The sequence below is a fragment of the Schistocerca cancellata genome, chromosome 4 (genome assembly GCF_023864275.1).
Source record: "Schistocerca cancellata isolate TAMUIC-IGC-003103 chromosome 4, iqSchCanc2.1, whole genome shotgun sequence".
In the NCBI taxonomy this organism is placed as follows: domain Eukaryota; kingdom Metazoa; phylum Arthropoda; class Insecta; order Orthoptera; family Acrididae; genus Schistocerca; species Schistocerca cancellata.
Window position 1 is genome coordinate 681,285,700 of NC_064629.1, and position 26,571 is coordinate 681,312,270.

Consider the following 26,571-nt stretch of genomic DNA (forward strand, 5'->3'; position numbering starts at 1 on the left):
GCGCCAAATGCCATCCTTCTTCCTGACGAGAACCACTTGTGACAACCATAGTCTCTGTGAAGGCTGAATGATGTCATTCCTCTTGATTTTCTCTACCTCACTGTGAATTATTTGACATTCCATTGCTGACACACAGTATATTCTCTGGCTTATTGGTTGATGGTCTCTAGAGCTAATCCAGTGCTTCACCGTTGATTTGCCTAATTTGCTCTTAACCTGTGGATTGAAGCATTCAGAGAATACTTGAAGAATGACAAGTAGCGTCTTCTGTTGTTTCTTAGTGAGATCTGGTGATAGTCGAGCTAGAAGATCTTGTCTCTTAGTGGTAGCATCAATTTCGCCCACAGACTTGGCATGGGAGATTTCTATGATGCTCAGCTGTTCGGCTATTAATGGTTCCGCATTTGCTACGCACATGCATCTTGGAAGGATCTGTTGTCCTCAGTGACAGTTAACTCCGTTCTTAAATGAGAAGACAGAGTCTGGGATGACCAAGTTATTCTTCAGTGGTATGCTTCTCTTACATTCCACTACAAGATCCATGGTTTAATGCATGGCATGATACATGACAGTTACCTTTCTAGTGCTGACTGCAAGAATGATCACTTCATCCAGCACACATAGTCACCACAGCGAGCACAATCTATAATTGCCTGAGAAGCTTTCAAAAAGTCCCATCCGAGAATGATGTCATGACTACACTCTTGTAAGATGATGAATTCTAAGGGCTACATATAGCCACTTATACCCAGATGTTCCTGTAGGTTTTACACATTTCCCCATTAGTCACCTTCAGCAGAGATGTTTTGTTGTCGACGAATACGGTTTTCTGCAACTGGCGATGGTACTTCTCCGAAATGACTGAATACGATGCTCCAGAGTCCACAAGAGCTTGGACTGGTCAACCATCCATGAGGATATCAACGTAGTTTCCTATCATTTTTGAAGTGATCAACTGTGGAGAATTTTTCTCTTTGGCAGCCTCACCTCCAAGGAAGGTCGCACCCTTTAGTTTTCCAGGTTGCGGCGGCTAGGTGATCGGCTGGAGCTTCTAAACGGCGATGGAGACCTTGATCTGCGTGTTGGGGAGCATCCTCTCCCGCAGCTAGCTTGCGGCAATGGTGACCTACGTTGTCCTGCACCCACACCTTCTTGTTAATCTTCGTCGTCCCAGAGTTGATATCAGCTAAGATCGGTCTGCTGTCTTCTGGCGTTGGCATCATCAAATATCCGCAGTTTTCTCGACAACAGCGCACCCTATGTCCTGGTCATTCACAGTGGAAACATACTGGTTGGTTATCCTGGGTCCTCCATATGTCAGTCATCCTTGGTGCCCAAACAGGTTCCTCATGCAGTATTGTAGGAACGTAACTTCGCCTGGGTCTTGACTTTTTCACCGTTTTAAAGCTAATTGCCTCCAGCCAGAACACATATGGTATATATACAGTTACAGAATGTTCCAGTACAATGATTCTTGACATTTATGGATACTTCTAGGATGTACTCTAACTGAACATGCAAATTAAAATTTTACAGTTCAGGTGAGTTTTGAACTCATCACCCTCCATGCAACAGTCTGGTACAGCCTTTACTGTCATTTTTTGATAATAATATCAGTTTATTTCCAAGAATTAGCACCTTTCATTCGGTTAATACTGAGCAGAAATCTAATCTGCATTTGGATTGCACTTTTTTGACTCTTGCGCAGAAAGGTGTGCAGTATTCTGCTGCATCCATTTTCAATAAGCTACTACAAGAATTCCAAAATCTTACCACTAATCCATGCACTTTAATCTCTGAACTGAAGTGTTTCCTTATGTGTAATTCCTATTCTGTTGAGGAGTTTTATGAAAAATTAAGATAATTCCTGTGTTATACTATTGATTGCATTTGCATAAACTTATAGCTTGACTCTTTTTAGGATTGATAAACTATTTTATTTTATCTGTTATTACGTTTCTGTTGTCATTTCAAGTACTGAAACAGTCTATGACCATGGAGTTTTGTTCCTCTATTTGGTTCTATGGAACTAGAAGTGTGATATAACAAAAAGTAAAATAAATCCTGTGAAACAGCAAAATTTATTAGTTTAATTTAAAAAATACACATTCAGTCAAAATTTAGAGTACTACTCTAGGAAAACGCAGCACACAGCAACCTTTATGCACAACTGTCTTACAAATTATAAATTTGACAACAAACAAATTATGCCTCGATGTGAGAATTTCAGATCATTCCACATCTCTATTTTGCAAGTCTCCTTACTACAGTGCCAAAAATAAGTGAACCCTACACAAGCAAAATTTACATAAAAGGCACATCATCAAAGAAAACATGACCTTATTGAGTTCAACCTGGTCAATACAGCATTATTTATCAATCCCATCTGCAACAGCACTATTTGACCTCTTGGGGAGGTTCCCACAGTCAACAAACTCTAACCTATGGACATGGTCTGGAATGATTACCTTGCCCGCTATGCTTCCACTAAACTGTGCTGAATGCTGAAGCACCCTTTGTAAAGATCTCTGATCATTGAAGATTTTTACAGTCAAGATTAGTATCAAAGGTAATTTCATGTTGCGACATCACTCACAGGACAACTACTCCCTACCATCCTCAGTTGAATGGCCTCACATGCCTCAATAAGACACTGGCAGATATGTTCTTGATGAACACTGCTGGGAAAAAAAATCCAATCTCCATGCATTAATAGAAAGCTCTGAAGCTCAAATGATAATACGCAATGAAAGCTGGCTAACGTTGGATGTACGTTCAGTCGGAATCCTTATGAAGACCTAACAGTTCGGAGAAAGGGTAGGTTAAATACAGTTGGTGATGGCGAATTTGTTACTGTTAGTAGTATTGTATCTTGCAGCAAAATTTAAGTAGACATGTTATGTGAGTTTGTATGGGTAGAAGTTGTTTATGCTTGAGATCTGGAATAAATTAATAATTAGTTCCTTTTGCAGCCCCCTGACTCGGATGATACATTTGTTGAAAGGTTCAAAGAAAACGTGAGAATCACCTCAATTAGGTAGTCAACTAAAACAGTTATGTACTTCACTCTACCCTCAAAGGAAGGAAGATTGGGTTTAACGTCCCATCAATATCGAAATCATTAGTGACAGAGCAAAAGCTCAGATTGTGTGAAGGATGGGGAATGAAATTGGCCGTTTCCTTTCAAAGGAAACCATCCTAACATTTGCTTGAAGTGATTTAGGGATATCACAGAAAACCTAAATCTGGATGGCAGGATGAGAGTTTCAACTGTCGTCGTCCTGAATGCAAGTCTCACTTGGTGATCTGCCCTCAGTATGTTGGTGAAAATACATGTTCTAAGCCAGTGGTAAGTATAGATCATCATCCAAAGTTGTACTAAATGCTTTTCCCGAAAATTATTTTGAGCGGTTAGTTCAAGTGCCCAGTAAAAGTGTAAATGGTTGTGAAAACTTGACCTATTATCAACAAATTAGCTGAGTAAATAGGGACTAATGACCAAAAAGTTATTTTAGGGAGACTTAATACCACAACATTAAGGCCCACCAAAAATAAAAACAATATATCTATTTAACACAGCAGACAAAATTTTCCTGATGCCTTCCTAAGAGACAGTCTCCATTCCTCCTGAATTAACTATGGAAGCATAGACCACATGTAGTTTGGATTCAAAGTAATAGTATCAACAGCAATTGACAAATTTATAGCAAATAAATTGTTAAGAGACCCAACTGATGCCCCATGGTACACAAAACAAGTCAGAACACTATTGCAGAGGAAATGAAACAGCATGCCAAATTTAAAAGATAGCAAAATTCCAAAGATTGCTAGAGTTTTACAGAAGCTTGATACTGAGCACAGATTTGAGCATAAAATATGTCTCGAAATCTGGAAGAAAAGTCCAAAAAGGTTCCGGTCATAAGTAAAGTACACCAGTGGCAAAGACATAGTCAATCCATTACTACACAATATCAATGCTAATGTTACAGATGAGACTGCTGTAAAGCAGAGTTGCGAAACACAGTTTTCCAAAATTCCTTCACCAAAGACACAGCAAACATTCCAGTATTCAAATCAAGAACAATTGCCAAGACGAGTAGCTTAGACATCAATAGCCTCTGAGTAAAGAAGTAGCTTAAATCACTTAATAAAGGCAAGACGTCTGGTCCAGACTGTATACCAACCAAATTCCTTTCAGAGTATTCAGATATAATAATTCCATACTTAGCACTCATACATAAAAATGCTCACAAAATTAAAGATCTGAACCTGAGGACTGGAACGTTGGACATGTCACACCAAAAACCAAGAAACTACATAGGAGTAAACTGCTAAATTGCAAAAAATGGTTCAAATGGCTCTGAGCACTATGGGACTTAACAGCTATGGTCAGCAGTCCCCTAGAACTTAGAACTACTTAAACCTAACTAACCTAAGGACATCACACAACACCCAGTCAACACGAGGCAGAGAAAATCCCTGACCCCGCCGGGAATCGAACCCGGGAACCCGGGCGCGGGAAGCGAGAACGCTACCACACGACCACGAGCTGCGGACGCTAAATTACAGACCCATACCACTGACATCAGTTTTCAGTATGATTTTCGAACATATACTATGTTTGAACATTATGAATTGCCTCCAAGAAAATGATATATTGACATGTAGTCAACACAGATTCAGAAGACATAATTCTTGTGCGACACATCTAGCTCTTTATTCTCATGAAGTAATGAGCACTGTCAACAAGGGATCTAAAATTGATTCCATTTTTCTAGATTTCCAGGTGGCTTTTGACATCCTCACAAGCTGGTTATAATCAAATTGCGTGCCTATGGAGTATCATCTTAGCTGATTGGATTCATGATTTCCTGTCAGATAGGTCACTGTTCTTAATAACTGACAGAAAGTCATCTAGTAAAACAGAAGTGATATGTGGTGTTCACCATGGAAGTGTTATATGCCCTCTGCTGTTGCTAATCTATAAAAATGATTTCAGAGACCATCTCTGCTGCCATCTTAGATTGATTGCAGATGCTGCTGCCATTTACTGTCTAGTAAAATCAACAGAAGATCAACACTAATTGCAAAATTATTTAGACATGATATCTATATGGTGCAAAAAGTGGAAATTGACTGTAAATAGAGAAATGTGTGATGTCATTTACATGAGTATGGAAAGGTAGTCATTAAATTTTGGTTACGAAATAAATCACACACACCTAAAGGCTGTCAATTCAATTAAATGCCTAGGGAAAACAATTACAAACAACTTAAACTGGAATGATCACATAGATAATGTTGTGGGGAAGGTGAACCAAAAATTACACTTGGACGTTGCAACAAATCCACTAAAAAGATTGCCTACACTACACTTCTCTGCCCTCTGCTTGAGTATTGCTGTGTGGGATACTTGCCAGATAGAATCAAGGAGAGACATCAAAAATGTTCAAAGAAGGGCAGCTCATTTTATATTATCATGAAATAAGGGAGAGAGTACAATGGATATGTAAGTGAGATGGGGTGGCAGTCATTAAAACAAAGGTGGTTTTTGTTGCAGCAAGATCTTTTCACAAAACTTCAATCACCAGCTTTCTCCAGCTAATGCAAAAATATTTTGTTGACAGCCACCTATATATGACGGAATGACCATCATAATAAAAATAAGTCAGAGTTTGCACAGAAAGACTTAAGTGTTTGTTTTTCTTGCGCACTGTTCAGGAGTGAAACAGAAGAGAAATAGTGTGAAAATAGTCTGATGAACCCTTTGTCAGGCACTTAGTTGTGAATTGCAGGGTAATCATGTAGATGTAGATAATGTTGAACAGAGAGATACAATACAGTGAAGCAAGACACTGCAGGCTTCACACCGTCGTCCTGCTCCTCAGTTGTGAGGCCGAAACAACAATATATACACTGTTCCCGTCCCAGCTAAACTATACTCACCATGACTATGTGAAACACCTCATCACCACGACAAAAGAAGCAAGACAGCTGATTCGCATATGGACCCTGGATGCATGGGAGGAGGAGGACCATGACAACAACTGAGAGCACTACAATCTCATGCACTAACCACTGAGATACAGCCCATGGGACTTGGTTTGAATTTTTATACCCATGGAGAAAGTAGGACTATGAGAAAAGTTACTAAAGCATGACCACAACAACAACTGAGAGCACTACAATTTCATGCACTAGCCACTGAGATACAGCCCACGGGACTGAATTTTTATACCTGTGGAGAAAGTAGGACTATGACAAAAGTTACTAAAGCACTAATTAGGACTGTATCATATCCTTTGTTGGACATCGAATACAAAATCTTCGATCATGACCCTTTGCCAAGAAGAAAGAAGCACCGAGACATCACCCAGGTCCTCTGTATGGAGCCCTATTACAGTCCAGGAGACTCAGATTGAAGATTGGGGGGGGGGGGGGGGGGGTTCGAGGAAACTGAAGACCCACTCTATGATTGCGAAGCTCTGTCGGGAGGGGATACCTTTGATGCTCATCATGGTGAAAGGATGTAACAATGTGACCAGAATGAGAGTATCTGCCAAAACCACCATACAAAGGCCCACTGGCATACCTAGATCCAGTATGCTGTAGTTGGCTCCAGTGAGAACTTCTGCAACAGCAGGTCACTGTTTCTTCAGGAGAGGGAGCAATTCCACAGCCTACAGCATACGCAATGTGGTGTAGTGGTTAGCATTGCTGTTTAATGTGTTCAATGTCACCAGTTCTAACCTGACCACCAGGAATTATTTGTTAGTTAGTATTTATAATTTCTGGATTTCTTGAAATATCTTTTGTTTGTATATTCTGGAATATTCGATGTCTGTATAAATACCAGCATTCTGGAATATTAAATGTTTGTATAGCTGCACACTCCCTCCAAGAGTTCATTTCTGTTCTGCCTGTACATAATAAATGTGCTTTCAATCTAAGTGTTGTACTTCACTGATGACCCTGCCTTTAGATCTGGACTTGACAGTAGTTTTGACATGACAATACTGATTCAAGACTCGGTCCTTAAACACCATTTACTTAATAGTAAGCTGCTCTTTTGCATCTATAAGCACTTGATAACCTCTCTGAGCGTACAGAAAACAAAATGAGGGAACATGAGCAGTTTTTGCAAAAATGGTCACCTAAGTACAAAAAGCAACAAAGAGAAACATCAAGAGATATTTGGGGGAAAAAAAATTGGATAAGCAGGTGGTCATGTCAAATCTAAAATAGATGCTAACATATTTGATTTTAGCAATGAACATATGCAAGAATAGTGGCTCCAATATTGTGAAACTTTGCAAGAGTTAGCACCTGTTGCACAGCAGGTTAAAATCAAAATGTAGAACTGTGGACAGGCAGTAGAAAATGAGCTTGGCTACTTTAAGGACTATTTGCAATTCCTTTGATATCTATAAGAACTATTACAATGTAATTATGTATGTAACAGGCTTATGTACTCTTTTGTCAATTTTTATGTGCCCAATATTTTGTAAATATAACAATAGAAAGTCCAGCATGAAATAAGAACAATATGGAAACGGCAGATTGCATCACTACATACAGGAGGCAGTGAGTCACAGATAGGCACAATGAAACAGAATGTTAGAAATACACTCCTGGAAATGGAAAAAAGAACACATTGACACCGGTGTGTCAGACCCACCATACTTGCTCCGGACACTGCGAGAGGGCTGTACAAGCAATGATCACACGCACGGCACAGCGGACACACCAGGAACCGCGGTGTTGGCCGTCGAATGGCACTAGCTGCGCAGCATTTGTGCACCGCCGCCGTCAGTGTCAGCCAGTTTGCCGTGGCATACGGAGCTCCATCGCAATCTTTAACACTGGTAGCATGCCGCGACAGCGTGGACGTGAACCGTATGTGCAGTTGACGGACTTTGAGCGAGGGCGTATAGTGGCATGCGGGAGGCCGGGTGGACGTACCGCCGAATTGCTCAACACGTGGGGCGTGAGGTCTCCACAGTACATCGATGTTGTCGCCAGTGGTCGGCGGAAGGTGCACGTGCCCGTCGACCTGGCACCGGACCGCAGCGACGCACGGATGCACGCCAAGACCGTAGGATCCTACCCAGTGCCGTAGGGGACCGCACCGCCACTTCCCAGCAAATTAGGGACACTGTTGCTCCTGGGGTATCGGCGAGGACCATTCGCAACCGTCTCCATGAAGCTGGGCTACGGTCCCGCACACCGTTAGGCCGTCTTCCGCTCACGCCCCAACATCGTGCAGCCCGCCTCCAGTGGTGTCGCGACAGGCGTGAATGGAGGGACGAATGGAGACGTGTCGTCTTCAGCGATGAGAGTCGCTTCTGCCTTGGTGCCAATGATGGTCGTATGCGTGTTTGGCGCCGTGCAGGTGAGCGCCACAATCAGGACTGCATACGACCGAGGCACACCGGGCCAACACCCGGCATCATGGTGTGGGGAGCGATCTCCTACACTGGCCGTACACCACTGGTGATCGTCGAGGGGACACTGAATAGTGCACGGTACATCCAAACCGTCATCGAACCCATCGTTCTACCATTCCCAGACCGGCTAGGGAACTTGCTGTTCCAACAGGACAATGCACGTCTGCATGTATCCCGTGCCACCCAACGTGCTCTAGAAGGTGTAAGTCAACTACCCGGATCTGTCCCCCCTTGAGCATGTTTGGGACTGGATGAAGCGTCGTCTCACGCGGTCTGCACGTCCAGCACGAACGCTGGTCCAACTGAGGCGCCAGGTGGAAATGGCATGGCAAGCCGTTCCACAGGACTACATCCAGCATCTCTACGATCGTCTCCATGGGAGAATAGCAGCCTGCATTGCTGCGAAAGGTGGATATACACTGTACTAGTGCCGACATTGTGCATGCTCTGTTGCCTGTGTCTATGTACCTGTGGTTCTGTCAGTGTGATCATGTGATGTATCTGACCCTAGGAATGTGTCAATAAAGTTTCCCCTTCCTGGGACAATGAATTCACGGTGTTCTTATTTCAATTTCCAGGAGTGTATTTCAGATTTTGTACATATTTCAGATTTTGTACAAAGTCCTTTTTCAGAAGCAGGAAATCATACACATTCAAATCTCATATGTCTGCTGTATCCAGGTGTTGACAACAGACTGTGACTGCATCTCATGTGAACAGCAACCTAGGCAAGGATAAGCAAGCGGTGTCACGCAAGGAGGAGAAAGGATAGCATGAAAAGGGTGGGGAAGTTGCTAGTGCAGGCTATGGGAGCATGTAGAGACATGGTGCAGACAGGATAAGGCCACTCAATGCAGTATTAGGAATCACATTTAAAGGATTTTTTTTTCTTTGTTGTGCTTGTCTGTGATTCAACAGCTCCCTTATATGGTGAGGTGAAATCTATCCTTTCCATACTTTTGTTTTGTAAATGTAAACATTTCCTGGTAGATGGCCGAGCTATCACACCAGAATTAACATTTATCTTACCAAACATGATTCTACATTACAAGACACTCAAGATATAAAGATAAGAATTCCTTATCAGAACACACTTAGGTAACCCTTTCCCTCTAATATGAAAAGAGCCTGTAACAGTGTCATTTGTTACCAATATGGAGATGTACCTACTGAGACTTCAACACTAATCTGTAACTACTACTCTGCAACTAAAGGACAACTGAACTACCAATCCACTTTACAATAATATTTTCAACAAACATTTATTTCAGATGTCTCTCTTTAAAAAACTTAAAATTCCCCAGTACAATCAGCACCTCTTTACCACATGATTTGCCTGGAAATCAATTTCTGTTTAATCAAGATGAACTTGAGAAAAATCTTCCCACACACATTGTGACACAGCACCTTTACAGTGTGCCTATAGCAGTTAACGACAGCAACTAGCCACTCATGTGCAAGTGTAACTAATGTGCTCTTGCACTCCAGCTAGCAATAAGTAGTAATGCCTGTGGTGGAACAATGTCGCTATCATACAGATAATGAAATCCTAAACACTCCAAGCATAGTATTTTGTAAACAAAATTTGCTCTTCTGTGAATATTCTGTCTTTTATTATTTATTGCTGATTCAACATGTGCGATTATTCAGGGTGGCTACTCAGACATAAAAAGAAAAACACAGCTTAGAATTCCAGGTATCTCCTGATAAATGAACAGTGGAGAGAATGGGGGGAGGTAGGTTCAGCATCAGTAATTTATATGGAATAATAGTCTACAATTATCTCACTTTAAAATATGAAGTATTTTGAAATTTGTAGTTTATAAAGCTCAATCAAATTAAATTCTAATGCTAGATTAAAAACATGGAATTCCGTAACATTTCTCTGATTTTTCCAGATAAAATTTAATTCCCTGAGAATTCTAGGTTTTCCGGATGAATTGCCACTCTGTTATTAATGTGAATGAAGGTGTGGATGCAAAAGAATATGATAAATGATTATTGTTGTGTCTGTTAATGGAGAATATATATTAGTGTAAGAACTGTATCTAGACAGCATGAATGAGTAATATGCACCAGGGAAATTTTTGAAAGTGCAATTCACCAGTTTATGGTACTGGGAAAACAAGTAACATATTCAGATAACTCAGTTAGGTAAAGAGAGGAGTAGAATGAAATTTTCATTCTGCAGCAGAGTGTGTGCTGATATGAAACTTCCTGGTTGATTAAAACTGTGTGCTGGACCGAGACTTGAACTTGGGAACGTTGCCTTTCGGGGGGGCAAGTGCTCTACCAACTGAGTTACCCAAACACGACTCACAATCCACCCTCACAGCTTTAACTCTGCCACTACCTCCTCTCCTACCTTCCAAACTTCACAGAAGCTCTCCTGCGAACCTTGCAGAACTAGCACAGCTGGAAGAAAGGATATTGTGGAGACATGGCTTAGCCACAGCCTGGGGGATGTTTCCAGAATGAAAGTGGCCTCTAGCATAAGGGCTATCCAAAACATTTGGCCCTACCTTTCTATCACCAATGGAACCTGAGTTTCTTACACACGGCATTTTGGAACATAATAGGTAGCACATCCTGTTGCACACTTACCAGTCTCTCATTTAGTATCACAGTAATCCTAAAACTGGAAAAAATTTACTGTCACTATTATGTATGTGTAGTGATACTGGTTCTACTACAGCTTCTCCAGTAGTAAAAACATTATTTGTTTTCTAACAGCACGTCTTAAGTGCTGAAGAAGACAAGACGAAGATACCTTATGAAGGTAATTGGACAGTTTTCTGTATGCAAAACAAAATTGTGCTGCCGCACATTGTTTGTGTAAAGTTAAACCATGATCAAGAATAATTCTGAAGGAGGACAGTATAGGGCAGTGAGTTAGTGACAGTACAATGCAGTACAAGGGAAAGTGAAACTGGAGATTGATACCATGAGAACTCAATATTTAAGATGAGAAGTGGATGGCAAACATCCACATGATGGAAGGTACAGCGTATAATTGTACAAGGCAATGGAAAGTGTTGCAGTTAGCACCCAGTGGAGCAGAGCAGCACTAACAACTTACAGAATGGTTGGTGACCCTCAAACTTACATAGATGAAGTTGGAGATCAGGCCACAGCAGACAAATGGAGATGAGTTATGTGTATCTTTGTTATTGTGTGCTTGCATTAAAAGACTTGCTATGACGGAAAAGAGTGACAGTTCTGTAATTGATAGAGATGGAGATGAAGTTCAGATTAAAGTGAATGTTAGTGGAACAAGCACTCATGAGCAAAGCCAAATAGGTGAGTCAGTAAATAATGATGTTTCAGCTTATGATGTGCCTCAGTGCTCTCCATTTGTGGATGTGGAACTGGAACAAAATGTCTTGACAAATGTAACTAAGGGAAATAGTTTGAACTTTGACAGTCATCCTTTTGACGATTTTAGTGATAATACTCTTGACAATGGTCAGTTGCATGATTTTAATTATTCTGATTCTGCTTATGTTAGTCAGGGTAATGTAAATGAACAGGAATTTGTACAAAAAGAGACCAAACTTGGCTTGATGCCTATGAGGAGGAGAGAGAACATGAAGCAATATCTGAAGAAACTGAATTGGAAAGTGTGCAGGAGATGTTGGTTGCAATGCTGGGCACTATGGAAAACAATTTTGTAGTTGTGAACAACTGTGAATAAAAATTTCACTGATAAAAATATGGCGCAACAACAGTCTAGTGAGTTTATACAACAGACTGATAATCTTCATAAGAAGACTGACCAACAGTCTAGCAGTATTAACAATTTGGCTGATGAGTTTAAGAAGTTTATATCTGAAATTAATGTAAAATTGGAATGCCAGGCAGCTGATTGAGAAAATGTGGAAGCAAGATCTGCTTTTTTCATGCTAAGGTTGACAAACTAATTTCTTGAGTTGAGAATAAATGTAGGCAGTCCTCCAAAAATGTTAAAAAGTCAATTAACTGAGAGTGTTGAAAAGATCACTATTGGAAGCAAACAAAGAATGCAGTAGGTTAAAGACGATGTACATCAAACTGAGCAGGAAGTTGCCACTGTAGAACTTGTTCGTGAAAATTATCATAAAGCTTTGGACAGTAAAATTAATGCTGAGAGTGCAAACTGTTTGAGATCTGTGAATGCTGTAGCTGGTCATGTCAAAGTGATAGAAACTAATGTAGATCAGATAGATAACCAGGTTGGAATGTACAAACTAAATTTCATGAACACAACAAGACTGTCTAAAGTAGAGCATAACATCAGAATTGATACTCCAAGTGAGGGTTGTAAGATGGTGATGAAATTATGTGAAATTGCTTGTATTAAAAATAGCCAATTTTTAGGTTTTGATTCATCAGGAAATGTGCATCCAAAAGAATTTTTGAATAATTTTGAAATAATTTTGAAAATTTTTGACTAGTTTGTGGACTGATTCACAAAAGATTACTCTTGTTATATCAAAATTCGTAGGCAATGTTAGAACATGGGGTGTGACAGTTACTGGGTGTGTGGGGGGGGGGGGGGGGGGGCAGGATATATGTTACAACAATTTTAAGGAAACATTTTTTGAAGAATATCGGGGTAAACAGAAACAGATGGAATTACAGAACAGTTTCTGGGCAGGTGAAAAGTTTAAAGAGTAAAAAGATTTGCCTTTACTAATTTATCATATTTAACCATTACGTTAAAGGCCAGAACAGACAATCATGGGTTTACATGGGCAGGTGCCCATCAATTAGCATAAAATAATTGTTGCTCCCAGATGACATTTGCAACTATATAAATGATTTGGAAAGGTTAGAAAAGTTAATGCAGGAAGAGGAGCTAGCAAACTAAAATTATAAGCCCCAGGGAAATGTGGAAAACCATCAAAATGTAAATGTAAACAGAATGAGCATGTTCCGTAATGATAATAGGAGAGGAGCAGAGAGGTGGTGCCATGTTATGACAAACAGATCAATTAACAGAGAGCAATGACATGTGCATATATTGTGTTCTCCAATTTGTGATGACAATGATTTGAGATATAGACAACAGGTGAGGGTATAAGTAGGAAATGAGGCAGAATCACTGAGTATGGGCAACTAGAGTCTGTCTGTGAAGTGGGTAGCATTTGCAGAATGTTGTTGTCTTCAGTCCTGAGACTGGTTTGATGCAGCTCTCCATGCTACTCTATCCTGTGCAAGCTTCATCATCTCACAGTACTTACTGCAACCTACATCCTACTGAATCTGCTTAGTGTATTCATCTCTTGGTCGCCCTCTACGATTTTTACCCTCCACGCTGCCCTCCAATGCTAAATTTGTGATCCCTTGATGCCTCAGAACATGTCCTACCAACAAGTCCCTTCTTCTTGTCAAGTTGTGCCACAAACTCCTCTTCACCACAATTATATTCAATACCTCCTCATTAGTTATGTGATCTACCCATCTAATCTTCAGCATTCTTCTGTAGCACCACATTTCGAAAGCTTCTATTCTCTTCTTGTCCAAACTATTTATCGTCCATGTTTCACTTCCATACATGGCTACACTCCATACAAATACTTTCAGAAACAGCTTCCTGACACTTAAATCTAAACTCGATGTTAACAAATTTCTCTTCTTCAGAAACACTTTCCTTGCCTTTGCCAGTCCACATTATATATCCTCTCTACTTCGAACATCATCAGTTATTTTGCTCCCCAAATAGCAATACTCATTTACTACTTTAATTGTCTCATTTCCTAATCTAATTCCGTCAGCATCACCCGACTTAATTCGACTACATTCCATTATCCTCGTTTTGTGTTTGTTGATGTTCATCTTATATCCTACAATCAAGACACTGTCCATTCCGTTCAACTGCTCTTCCAAGTCCTTTGCTGTCTCTGACAGAATTACAATGTCATCGGCGAACCTCAACATTTTTATTTTTTCTCCATGGACCTACTCCAAATTTTTCTTTTGTTTCCTTTACTGCTTGCTCAATATACAGATTGAATAACATTGAGGACAGGCTACAACCCTGTCTCACTCCCTTCCCAACTGCTGCTTCCCTTTCATGCCCCTCGACTCTTATAACTGCCATCTAGTTTCTGTACAAATTGTAAATAGCCTTTCACTCCCTGTATTTTACCATTGCCACCTTTAGAATTTGAAAGAGAGTATTCCAGTCAACATTGTCGAAAGCTTTCTCTAAGTCTACAAATGCTAGAAATGTAGGTTTGCCTTTCCTTAATCTTTCTTCTAAGATAAGTCTTAGGGTCAGTATTGCCTCATGTGTTCCAACATTTCTACGGAATCCAAACTGATCATCCCCGAGGTCGGCTTCTACCAGTTTTTCCATTCGTCTGTAAAGAATTCACGTTAGTATTTTGCAGCTGTGACTTATTAAACTGATAGTTTGGTAATTTTCACATCTGTCAACACCTGCTTTCTTTAGGATTGGAATTATTATATTCTTCTTGAAGTCTGAGGGTATTTCGCCTGTCTCGTACATCTTGCTCACCAGATGGTAGAGTTTTGTCACGACTGGCTCTCCCAAGGCCGTCAGTAGTTCCAATGGAATAATGTCTACTCCCGGGGCCTTGTTTCGACTCAGGTCTTTCAGTGCTCAGTCAAACTCTTCATGCAGTATTGTATCTCCCATTTCATCTCCATCTACATCCTCTTCGATTTCCATAATATTGTCCTCAAGTACATCGCCCTTGTATAGACCCTCTATATACTCCTTCCACCTTTCTGCTTTCCCTTCTTTGCATAGAACTGGGTTTCCATCTGCGCTCTTGATATTCACACAAGTGGTTCTCTTTTCTCCAAAGGTCTCTCTAATTTTCCTGTAGGCAGTATCTATCTTACCCCTAGTGAGATAAGCCTCTACATCCTTACATTTGTCCTCTAGCCATCCCTGCTTAGCCATTTTGCACTTTCTGTCGATCTCATTTTTGAGACGTTTGTATTCCTTTTTGCCTGCTTCATTTACTGCATTTTTATTTTTTCTCCTTTCATCAATTAAATTCAATATTTCTCCTGTTGCCCAAGGATTTCTACTAGCCCTCGTCTTTTTATCTACTTGATCCTCTGCTGCCTTCACTACTACATCCCTCAGAGCTACCCATTCTTCTTCTACTGTACTTCTTTCCCCCATTCCTGTCAATTGTTCCCTTATGCTCTCCCTGAAACTCTGTACAACCTCTGGTTCTTTCAGTTTATCCAGGTCCCATCTCCTTAAATTCCCACCTTTTTGCAGTTTGTTCAGTTTTAATCTACAGTTCATAACCAATAGATTGTGGTCAGAGTCCACATCTGCCCCTGGAAATGTCTTACAATTTAAAACCTGGTTCCTAAATCTCTGTCTTACCATTATATAATCTATCTGAAACCTTCTAATATCTCCAGGATTCTTCCATGTATACAACCTTCTTTTATGATTCTTGAACCAAGTGTTAGCTATGATTAAGTTATGCTCTGTGCAAAATTCTACCAGACGGCTTCCTCTTTCATTTCGTAGCCCCAATCCATATTCACCTATAACGTTTCCTTCTCTCCCTTTTCCTACTCTCGAATTCCAGTCACCCATGACTATTAAATTTTCGGCCCCCTTCACTACCTGAATAATTTATTTTATCTCATCATACATTTCATCAATTTCTTCATCATCTGCAGAGCTAGTTGGCATATAAACTTGTACTACTGTAGTTGGCATGGGCTTCATGTCTATCTTGGCCACAATAATGAGTTCACTATGCTGTTGGTAGTAGCTTACCCGCACTCCTATTTTTTTTATTCATTATTAAACTTGTTATGAATTGTAGATTAAAACTGAAGAAACTGCAAAAAGGGAATATTTTGAAGAGTTGCTCAATGTAGGTGAAAATACGATCAGTAATGTTTCAGATTTCGAGGTAGAATGGGATAGGAATGATGATGGAAATAGGAAGTGGAAAAAATGGTCAATAGATTGCAGTGCAATAAAGCGGCTGGGGTGGATGAAATTAAGTCGGAACTCATCAAATACAGTGGAATGTCAGGTCTTAAATGGCTACACAGGATAATTGAAATGGCCTGGGAGTCGGAACAGGTTCCATCAGAGTGGAGAAAAGCAGTAATCACACCAATCTTTAAACATGGAAACAGAAAAGATTGTAACAACTACAGAGGTATCTCTCTAATCAGCGTTGTAGGTAAAATCTTCTCAGGTATTGTTGAAAGGAAAGTGCAAGTATTAGTTGAGGACCAATTGGATGAAAATCAGTGTGGGTTTAGGCCTCTTAGAGGTTGTCAGGACCAGATCTTTAGCTTACGGCAAATAATGGAGAAGTGTTATGAGTGGAACAGGGAATTGTATCTATGCTTTATAGATCTAGAAAAGGCATATGACCGGGTTCCTAGGAGGAAGTTATTGTCTGTTCTACAAGATTATGGAATAGGAGGCAAACTTTTGCAAGCAATTAAAGGTCTTTACATGGATAGTCAGGCAGCAGTTAGAGTTGACGGTAAATTGAGTTCATGGTTCAGAGTACTTTCAGGGGTAAGACAAGGCTGCAACCTGTCTCCACTGTTGTTCATATTATTTATGGATCATATGTTGAAAACAATAGACTGGCTGGGTGAGATTAAGGTATGTGAACACAAAATAAGCAGTCTTGCATATGCGGATGACTTAGTTGTGATGGCAGATTCGATTGAAAGTTTGCAAAGTAATATTTCAGAGCTAGATCAGAAATGTAAGGACTATGGTATGAAGATTAGCATCTCCAAAACGAAAGTAATGTCAGTGGGAAAGAAATATAAACGGATTGAGTGCCAAATAGGAGGAACAAAATTAGAACAGGTGGACGGTTTCAAGTACTTAGGATGCATATTCTCACAGGATGGCAACATAGTGAAAGAACTGGAAGCGAGGTGTAGCAAAGCTAATGCAGTGAGCGCTCAGCTACGATCTACAATCTTCTGCAAGAAGGAAGTCAGTACCACGACTAAGTTATCTGTGCACCATTCAATCTTTCGACCAACTTTGTTGTATGGGAGCGAAAGCTGGGTGGATTCAGGTTACCTTATCAACAAGGTTGAGGTTACGGATATGAAAGTAGCTAGGATGATTGCAGGTACTATTAGATGGGAACAATGGCAGGAGGGTTTCCACAATGAGGAAATCAAAGAAAAACTGGGAATGAACTCTATAGATGTAGCAGTCAGGGCGAACAGGCTTAGATGGTGGGGTCATGTTACACGCATGGGAGAAGCAAGGTTACCCAAGAGACTCATGGATTCAGCAGTAGAGGGTAGGAGGAGTCGGGGGCAAACCAAGGAGAAGGTACCTGGATTCGGTTAAGAATGATTTTGAAGTAATAGGTTTAACATCAGAAGAGGCACCAATGTTAGCACTGAATAGGGGATCATGGAGGAACTGTATAAGGGAGGCTATGCTCCAGACTGAACGCTGAAAGGCATAATCAGTCTTAAATGATGATGATGATGATTATTATTATTATGATTATGATTATGATTATGATTATTATTATTAAACTTACTCCTGCATTACCCCTATTTGATTTTGTATTTATAACCCTGTATTCACCTGACCAAAAGTCTTGTTCCTCCTGCCACCGAACTTCACTAATTCCCACTATTAGTAACTTCAACCTATCCACTTCCCTTTTTAAATTTTCTAACCTACCTGCCCGATTAAGGAATCTGTCATTCCACGCTCCGATCCGTAGAATGCCAGTTTTCTTTTTCCTGATAATAATTTGCAGAATAGGTAATGGTAATTTGAACCTGCTAGCAGTGCTCTTTGTGTATTAGAACAACAACAACAACAATAAGTACCCTGACAAGAGGGATACAACTGAGTTTAATGAAGTCAAAATATACATGTTTAATGGTGGCTTGGAGGAATTTTTGAAAAGATCGGACAAAGGAAACACTGCAGCACAGATGAATTGGTCAAAGGTTTAAGTGTAAATGATGAAGCATCTGATAAACGGAAAAGTGTTCAGATTGAAATGGATGAGGAATCTTGTTAGGAAGAATACAAGGACACAGATAATGAAGGATTGCAGGAACTAGGTGAGGAAAGGGTGAATGAAATATTGGAAGCAGCTGAAGTACACTTACATGTAGTAACTGAAGATGTGCAGGCATATGACCACAATGGGGGTCAGTAAATTAAGGGAAAAGTGGAGGAGGATGAAGAGGATGTGAATGAGGTGTTACTCAAAGACTGATTACTGTGAAAAGAGAGGAGGTGGATAGGGACAAGTGTTTCAATATATCACAAGTGGACAGATTGGCAAATGACAAAAGGGTGAACAGTGAGAGCAATCCTGCAAATAATGAGTAATCTCTACATACGAGGAAGGTTCTGACAGACAGGAAATTTTACACAATTTTTTGGAAGAAAATGAAGTCAGTAATAGAGGGGGAAGAGGTAGGGCAACCAATAATTAATCTGAGGGTACAAGGTGAAGAAGTGCTCTGTTTAACTGATAGTGGCAATGATCTTTGTGCGGTTAGCCACAAGTGGTTAGATGTGTTAGTGGATAACGAACAATTACACCAATAATGCTTATGATGGGTATTCAAATAATTATTGCCACTTGGAAGGTAAGGGATCCTGTTCAGTATCATGTGATGTCACCTACTAACATAAATGGTACCTAGTTGTATAATCCTGAGCTTGAGCAATGAAATGTTAATTGTTTTAGATTTTTTTAATAAATGCATAGAGCAATTTGAATTTCAAGGAAGATCGTGTAATTTTAGAAATACATGGAAGAAAAATTGCTGTATCATTTTCTAGGAAAAAGAAATTAACGAGTGAGGGGAGAGAGAATATTTCTATAAGATATTGCAGGAACAAAGACGAATTGGAAGGATATACTGAGTATGTCAAATGAGTGAGGGTGGATCCAGAGAAATTGCTACTGGTACAAAACAAAATAGAGAAAAATGTGGAAGAAATTAGATGAACACAAAAGAAAGAGTTAAAAAGAGGTTTTGTTTAAACATGAAAATGGTTTCTCAAATCAGCCGAGTTTGGTAAGAGACTATGAATGTTATTTGACTGTTACAGAACATGTATAGTTTGTCAAAAAACCAACACCAATTGCTTAACATCATATGGAAGCTATTAGGGACTTAATTCAAAATATGCTCAAGTGGCGGATCTTCAAGAAAGCCGTAAGTGTATATAATAATCCTTTAACTGTGGTGATTAAAAAAGATGTATCTGTGAAGTTTACGTTAGACACTAGGGCAGTAAATATGCTGGTTTTACCAGAAAGTGATCGACATGGAAGCAATGATGAATTGTTACAACAATTTAAGGGAGCAAAGTTCTTTACATCAACTGACACTACATGCGACTACTGGAACCCACAATTAGATAAGAAATCCAGAAAGTACACAGTTTTTGAGTTTAATGTTATCAGTACAAAGTTGTACCTTTTGGACTGAATATAAGTGTTTGTGCTATTGTATGAGCTATTTTACAGATCTTGGGTGATGAACTACAAAGGCAAATAACAGTATATGTTGCTAATTTTTTGATCCGCATTAACTTGGGAAGAACATTACGTTTCTAGAGATAGTATTGCAATCAATTGATATAGGGAACAAAATTAAAATGAACTCCATTTGTAAAAAGGGAACTGAAATTCTTAGCACATATCACATATCATTAGTGGGAAAGGAGTTCTTCCAGGTCCAGGAAAAATGAGAATGGAAGCTATTACAGAATACATAGCTCCTACTGATAGAAAGAAGCTACAAGGTATGTTTGATTTATTTGATTTCTACAGCACATTTGTACCAGGACAGTTATTTAATGCTCCATGCTTAAGGAATCTATTTAAGAAAGATGTACCTCATCAAAGGACAGTGGAATGTCAAAAGGCATTTGAGGAACTTAAAGAAGCTTTGTGTAACAGTAAAGTACTACATCAACGTGACTTTGCTAAACCATTTTGTTTAATGGCAGATGCGTAGGGGTATGGGACTATTGCAGAATTGTAACAATTGACTAAAGAAGGGGACAAAGAGATAAACAAAACTCTAGCCTTTGTTAGTAGATTTTTACAACAGTCCAAGAGAAATTATTGCATTTCAGAGCAGGAGGCATTACCTATAATTTTTGTCTTACAGAAATTTCAGCAATGCTTATTGTGATCATGTGATCATGGGGTATTGACACTCTTACAAACATGTAAACTTTAACACTCAAGATTAATAAAGTGGGCTTGTCCGCCGCCAGTAGCTGAATGGTCAGCGTGACAGATTGTCAATCCTCTGGGCCCGGGTTCAATTCCCGGCTGAGTCAGAGAATTTTCTCTGTCCAGGGACTGGGTGGTGTGCTATCATCATCATCATCATCATCATCATCATCATCATCATCATCATCATCGACTGCAGGTCACCGAAGTTGCGTCAAATTGAAAGACTGGCACCTGGCGAACGATCTGCCCAATGACGGGAGGGGGGCTCGCCATACGATTACATAAATAAAATAAAGTGGGCTTTATATCTGCAACAATAGAGTATTAAGGGTCTGAAAATGTAGGAGGTGGATACTTTATCATGAAGCATAGAGTATGACGGTCAAAATGAAAACCAACTGCTGTGTAGGGGGGGGGGGGGGGGGGGGGGCACAATTTGCTACAATGATACAAATAGGTGAGGAAGGTAAGTTGGAAAGGATTTGCAAATTACAGTGGGAGCAAAATCAGGATGACAATCTTAAATTGGTTAAAAATTATTTAGGCTATCCTGTGTATCCCAAAGTAGCTTATTATTATCAGATACACAAAGGTGTTTTGTTCAGAAGGAGAAAGAAAACCCAAATGTAATGGATCCAGCATGTGGGTTTATTTCTTAACTATACACATAAAAAATATGGACACTATGGAGCTAGGGAATTTATAGCAAAACTTAGTGAAATGGTCACATTCAACAACATGTAGTATTGTGTGAAATAAAGAGTAGAAACATGCGACTGACGCCATACAGTTAGAGCTAACAGTAAAATAACACAAGGTCAAAGAAACATGAAGAACCACAAGACTTGACTTGGACGCTGTCGATCTTTTTGGGCTATCGTCTGTATCTATAGAGGAATGTGAATACGTTTCTGTGCTGGTAGATGGATTTACAAAGTGTGTGAAATTTTAGTCTACTGAAAAGCCAAATGCAAAAGTACTGGTGAACAAACTGCTGAAAGGTTTCTTTGTTACAATAGGTGTACCAAAAGCCATACTATTACACAATAGTCCATAGTTTGTCTCCAAAAAGTTAAAAAAACGTTTAGAAAGCAGAAATATTGAATATATTATAATTTCAGCATTTTCTCCCCAAGGTAATATGCATGAGCGAATTATGTAAGAACTTAATGGATTGTGTTGTACATATTGCTGTAGGAAGCATACTGCATGGCACAATTTTTTGAGGAAGTATTCAACCATTTGAAGCAAGAGGCAACAGGTTTTGCTCCACATGAGTTAATGTGTGTAATCAGACCCAGTAATCTGTTGTCTGATCAAGTGGAATTTCCAGCTACTGTTGATGTGAATCAAGCTCAAAAAGAGAAAACACCAAATGAAAATATTAAGAAAAAGGCATTAGAAAGAAAGAGATGGCACGATGCAAGGGTGCCTGCAACAAGTTTTCAGATCGGAGACCCAGTCTTATTCAAAACAAGAGATAAATCAAAAAGAATAATATCACGAAGGAAAAAGGTTACTGATTAGTACATGGATTCATTCATGGTGATTCAGAAACCATATCCAGTTGCCTCGAGGTTGGGATGCTGCAAACCAGGAAAGCCATTAGGATTAAGGAATATTACTGACTTGAAGAGAGATGTATATCAAGAATAGGAGCTGGGCATAAAGACCTCTGAGGACATTGCACTCTTTGCAATGCCAGATGACTGACAATCACCGGGCACTGAAGTTATTGGCAATACTATTTAATTTTTGTTTCATATTGTCAATCTTCATTTTCTGCCATCCTGAACTATAACTATCATCTTTAATCTTCTTCCCTATCTAGAGAAATGTAGAAGTATTGGGGAGTACTGACATGCTGAAGTTAGCTATCGAGAATACAATACATATTTAGAGCAAAGAGAGAGAGTATCAAGTGGTTTGGAAGGTAACAAACAACAAATGTAGTGAATTAAAAAAAGGGTTTAATGTTGGAATATGTTGACTTGTTACAGTGAGGTGAGTTGTTATGATAAAAAGTGATTAAGTTTGGGCAGATGCAACTATTAAAATAAACTGAGTAGTATGACGACTTACAAATTTCAGTGGGAATATAGAATAGATATCCTGTTACTGACATGGTTTGACAAGCGTGAGAGAGTAAGAATGGAAGAAAGTAATATGAAGAATTCTGGAAATAATTTCATGATTCTGGATGTAATCTCTTTCAGAATTAGGTCAAATATTTTATTACAAAATTTTTGAGTGGCATTGTTACTGGCCTATGATATATGTGATGGTATATGAAGTTCGGAGAGGAAACAGAGAGATGGTAAATGAATTACGTTGTAAGTTTTGTAAAAAAGTTATTTGTTCTAGAATTATGATTTTTTGAGTATTTTACAAGCTGGTATCAAGTAAATATTATAAATTAATTAAGTAAATGTAGGAAATGCTTCAGTGACAATCTTATTTTGCTATTGTTCTTGATTATTTTCTTGCCCAGAAGTCATATTTTTTCAAGTAGTTTCAATTTGCGCCACTTGAGAGCATCAATTAAAGAAAATTTTCTGTTAATTTACTTTCACTGTGGAGAGTAATTAAAAGATTTAAACACATAATTCATTATGTAAAGGACAGAATAATTTCAGAGAAAGAATGTGTGTTAATATTTATCTCTCAGGAAGGTATTGTATAAAATAGTAGTCTTGGATGGAACTACTTTTAAGGAAAAATCTACCTGTAACTGAAGCCTGGACTGTATTTTAAGTGAAGGTGGAGTGTTATGTACATCACACAAATAAGGTGCCATAACAATGTAAGAAAAACAATTGAAAGTGTAGGGGGACAAAAATAGAGTGCCAACTGTAAGGTAGGAATGGATTTACAGTTATACATGGGTGCACCATACGGGGAAAGGTGTAGGAAAAAATTGAAGTGATTAAATTTTGGAGAAGCACGCCAGAGTATATATACGAGGGTTGGAACTTTAATAGTGCCAACTATTTATTTACAGCTCCTACAAAATGGATACGTGTTTCAAAGTTTTACTGACCTTCAAAGTAGTCACTAGCATTGTGTATAACCTGTTACCAGCGATGTGGAAGTCGTAGGATACTCTTAGCAGTGCCAGTTGTGTTGACAGTTCAAGCAGCGCGGTCTGTTGCCCGACGAATTTGTAGCAGTTCTGAAGCGAATGCTGTGAAGTATTTCCTTCAGTTTAGAAATCGAGTTGAACTCATGAGGGCTTAAGTCAGGCGAGTGCAGTAGGTGGTATAGCACTTAGTAGCCCCATCAGTCAAACAAATCAGTAACAGCTTGTGTTCCAAAAATGAAGCATAGAGACAGAAGTGATGACACTTTCTGCAGGATCTGCCAATCATTTTGCAGGACAATACTCAAGCACGTACAATGCAAGCTGTTACCGATTTGTTTGACTGATGGGGCTGCTAAGTGCTATACCACCTACTGCACTCCCCAGACTTAAGCCCTCGTGAGTTCAACTCGATTTCTAAACTGAAGGAAATAATTCACGGCATTCGCTTCAGAACTACTACAAATTCGTTGGGCAATAGACCACGCCACTTGAACTGTCAACACAACTGGCACTGCTAAGAGTATCCTACGGCTTCCACATCGCTGGCAATGGGTTATACACAATGCTGGTGACTACTTTGAAGGTCAGTAAAGCTTTGAAACACTTATCTATTTTGTACGAGCTGTAAATAAATAGTTACCACTACTAGGGGTTCCAACCCTTGTATATGCCACGATGGTAGGATGTGTATATTAGGAGCTCTGAAAAGTGGGTGTAATGTTGCAGAATTATGAGTTAAACTTGACTGTGCAGTGCTGCAAAGTAATTGCACGAGTGAGAAACATGAACACAAAAAGTTTCAGTTTTCCTGTGTTAACTGTGACTTTTGAATTAGCTACAATTTGTGTTGCATGCTACGCAAGTCATGACCAAGAACTTCATGTTCGAAGGGACTGATTTGGATAAGATAAAGCGAGCATCTGAAAACAAAGAAAACCTGTTTGTAACCTTTCCGGTAACAGGATTGGCTGAACACCATAAGCTGTCTGTTACAAGTGACTGTGATAGGGTGTGATTGTTAAAACTGGACTAGACAGTGTTTTGTATAAAAGAAGTAGCAATATATTGAATTTTTCAATCAAAAATTCTCTCTCATTTAATATCACAGTAACAGTGAAACTGGAAAAATTTTAATGAGACCTTTAGATATGCATAGTGGTTCTGGTTCTAGTACAGCTTCTCCAGTAGAGAAACATAACTCGTTTTCCAATGGGTAAGGCATGAGTAACGCAGAAGACGAGACAAATACACCACCAAGAGCTGTGTGTGGAGTTTTCTGTAGGTAAAATGAAACCACACCATTGCAATATGAATTCCACTGTAAATATTAACAAGCAATACAACAAATTTATCATTTCCTGTTTCAGCTGTAGGAAGCTCTTTTTGTCAACAAAGTTTCCTACCATGGGTGACATTTAAGAAATTAACTATCACTAAACACCAATAAAATTGAGTGATGTACCTAATATTACAGTTTCTGTCCTCTTAAGAGTGAGCAAATGTGTTCTCCATTACCAGAATGAAATACATTAATGTTTCTTTGATTCAGTAAAAATTTACAGTCTAGTTTGTATGGACACAATAAATCTTCAATTTCATATAAACATATTATGCTGTTGTTTGTTTGCTTTCCAGAATGACAAGGACCACTTACAGATGCATAGTAATTTACTTACTGTGAAAGAATATCAGCATGATAGTAGGAATCAGACAGCTTGTCAAGAAATGACCGTGGCTCTAATATAAAAGTAGGCAGGACAACTTTTGACAGATCCATACCAGGACGAACTTGCTTTACAAGATACCATATCAGAGATTTATTCTCTTCTGCTAGCTCCTCAACTTGCTCTCCAGCCTGAAAATATAAATAATAATTGTTTTTTTTTCTATACAACACACCTGAACAATAGCATTACCAAAGTTACTATTTCATCGGACCAATTTAAACAACTCTTTATACAGTGTAGCAACAGAAATGCAGAAACTCATTATTGATGAAACTGATGATCATTTTGAAGCACAAATTTATGGACACCTACTCTTTTTACCTGATCTACTGGAAAGGTGCCACATAATCACTACAAGTATGTTTTAACTTCCCCCCGAGTCTAATTTTCATTACAACCACCACTGAACAAACACACCTAATGTAATAATGTGTCATTCTTAAACTAAAAGGGTTAGAGACTTAAATATTTATTTACCCTCCAGCCACCTACTGACAGACAAGATTTGTCTTGTTAGCCACATGAATTGTACAATACTGTAATTTGTATTGCATTTATATTGTTGTACATTTATTCACTGTTCCAAACACAAAAATTTTGAAACTTACAGAAATGCAACTCATTTCACGTGAGCTATGGAACTGCTATTTAAATAAGAATACCTAAAAGCTGTATAAATGTGCTTTGTAGCTTCCCAAGCATACTGTGTAATACACTGCTTGAGCAAAAAAAGTGAAGCACCCACAAGGGGAGGAGGGAATGAAACGAAACTTCATGTGTTGAGAGGGTAGATGATGTTATTTCAGTAATTACAAATTTGTGTCAAGTTTACAAAAAAATTGGCAGTATGCACCCACTTATGAGTATGATGTTGCACTGCCTCTGGCCTGGATGCACTCACTAATTCAGCTGGGTCGGATATCAAAGCCACTGTATCCTCTCACTAGGCAAGCTGGGCCAGAACTGTTGTAACTGGTCCTCGATATCCCCGATATTATCACAGGGATGCAGTTGACATCCAAGCTGGGCTAATACGTGTTCTATCAGCGACAGATCTGGAGACTTTGCTGGCCGTGGGAGTACCTCGACATCTTGCAGACAAT

The 26,571-nt window shown here is 39.2% G+C and overlaps 1 protein-coding gene across 2 annotated transcripts in view; it reads right to left on the reverse strand.

The window, feature by feature from the left end:
- LOC126184565 (oxysterol-binding protein-related protein 8) overlaps positions 1–26,571 on the reverse strand; it is a 211,549-nt gene that overhangs the window by 86,554 nt on the left and 98,424 nt on the right. For both annotated transcript variants that reach the window (XM_049926994.1, XM_049926993.1), the window contains exon 10: positions 25,418–25,596. In XM_049926994.1, coding sequence (XP_049782951.1) covers positions 25,418–25,596 — 179 coding nt within the window. The remainder of the gene's footprint in view (positions 1–25,417; positions 25,597–26,571) is intronic.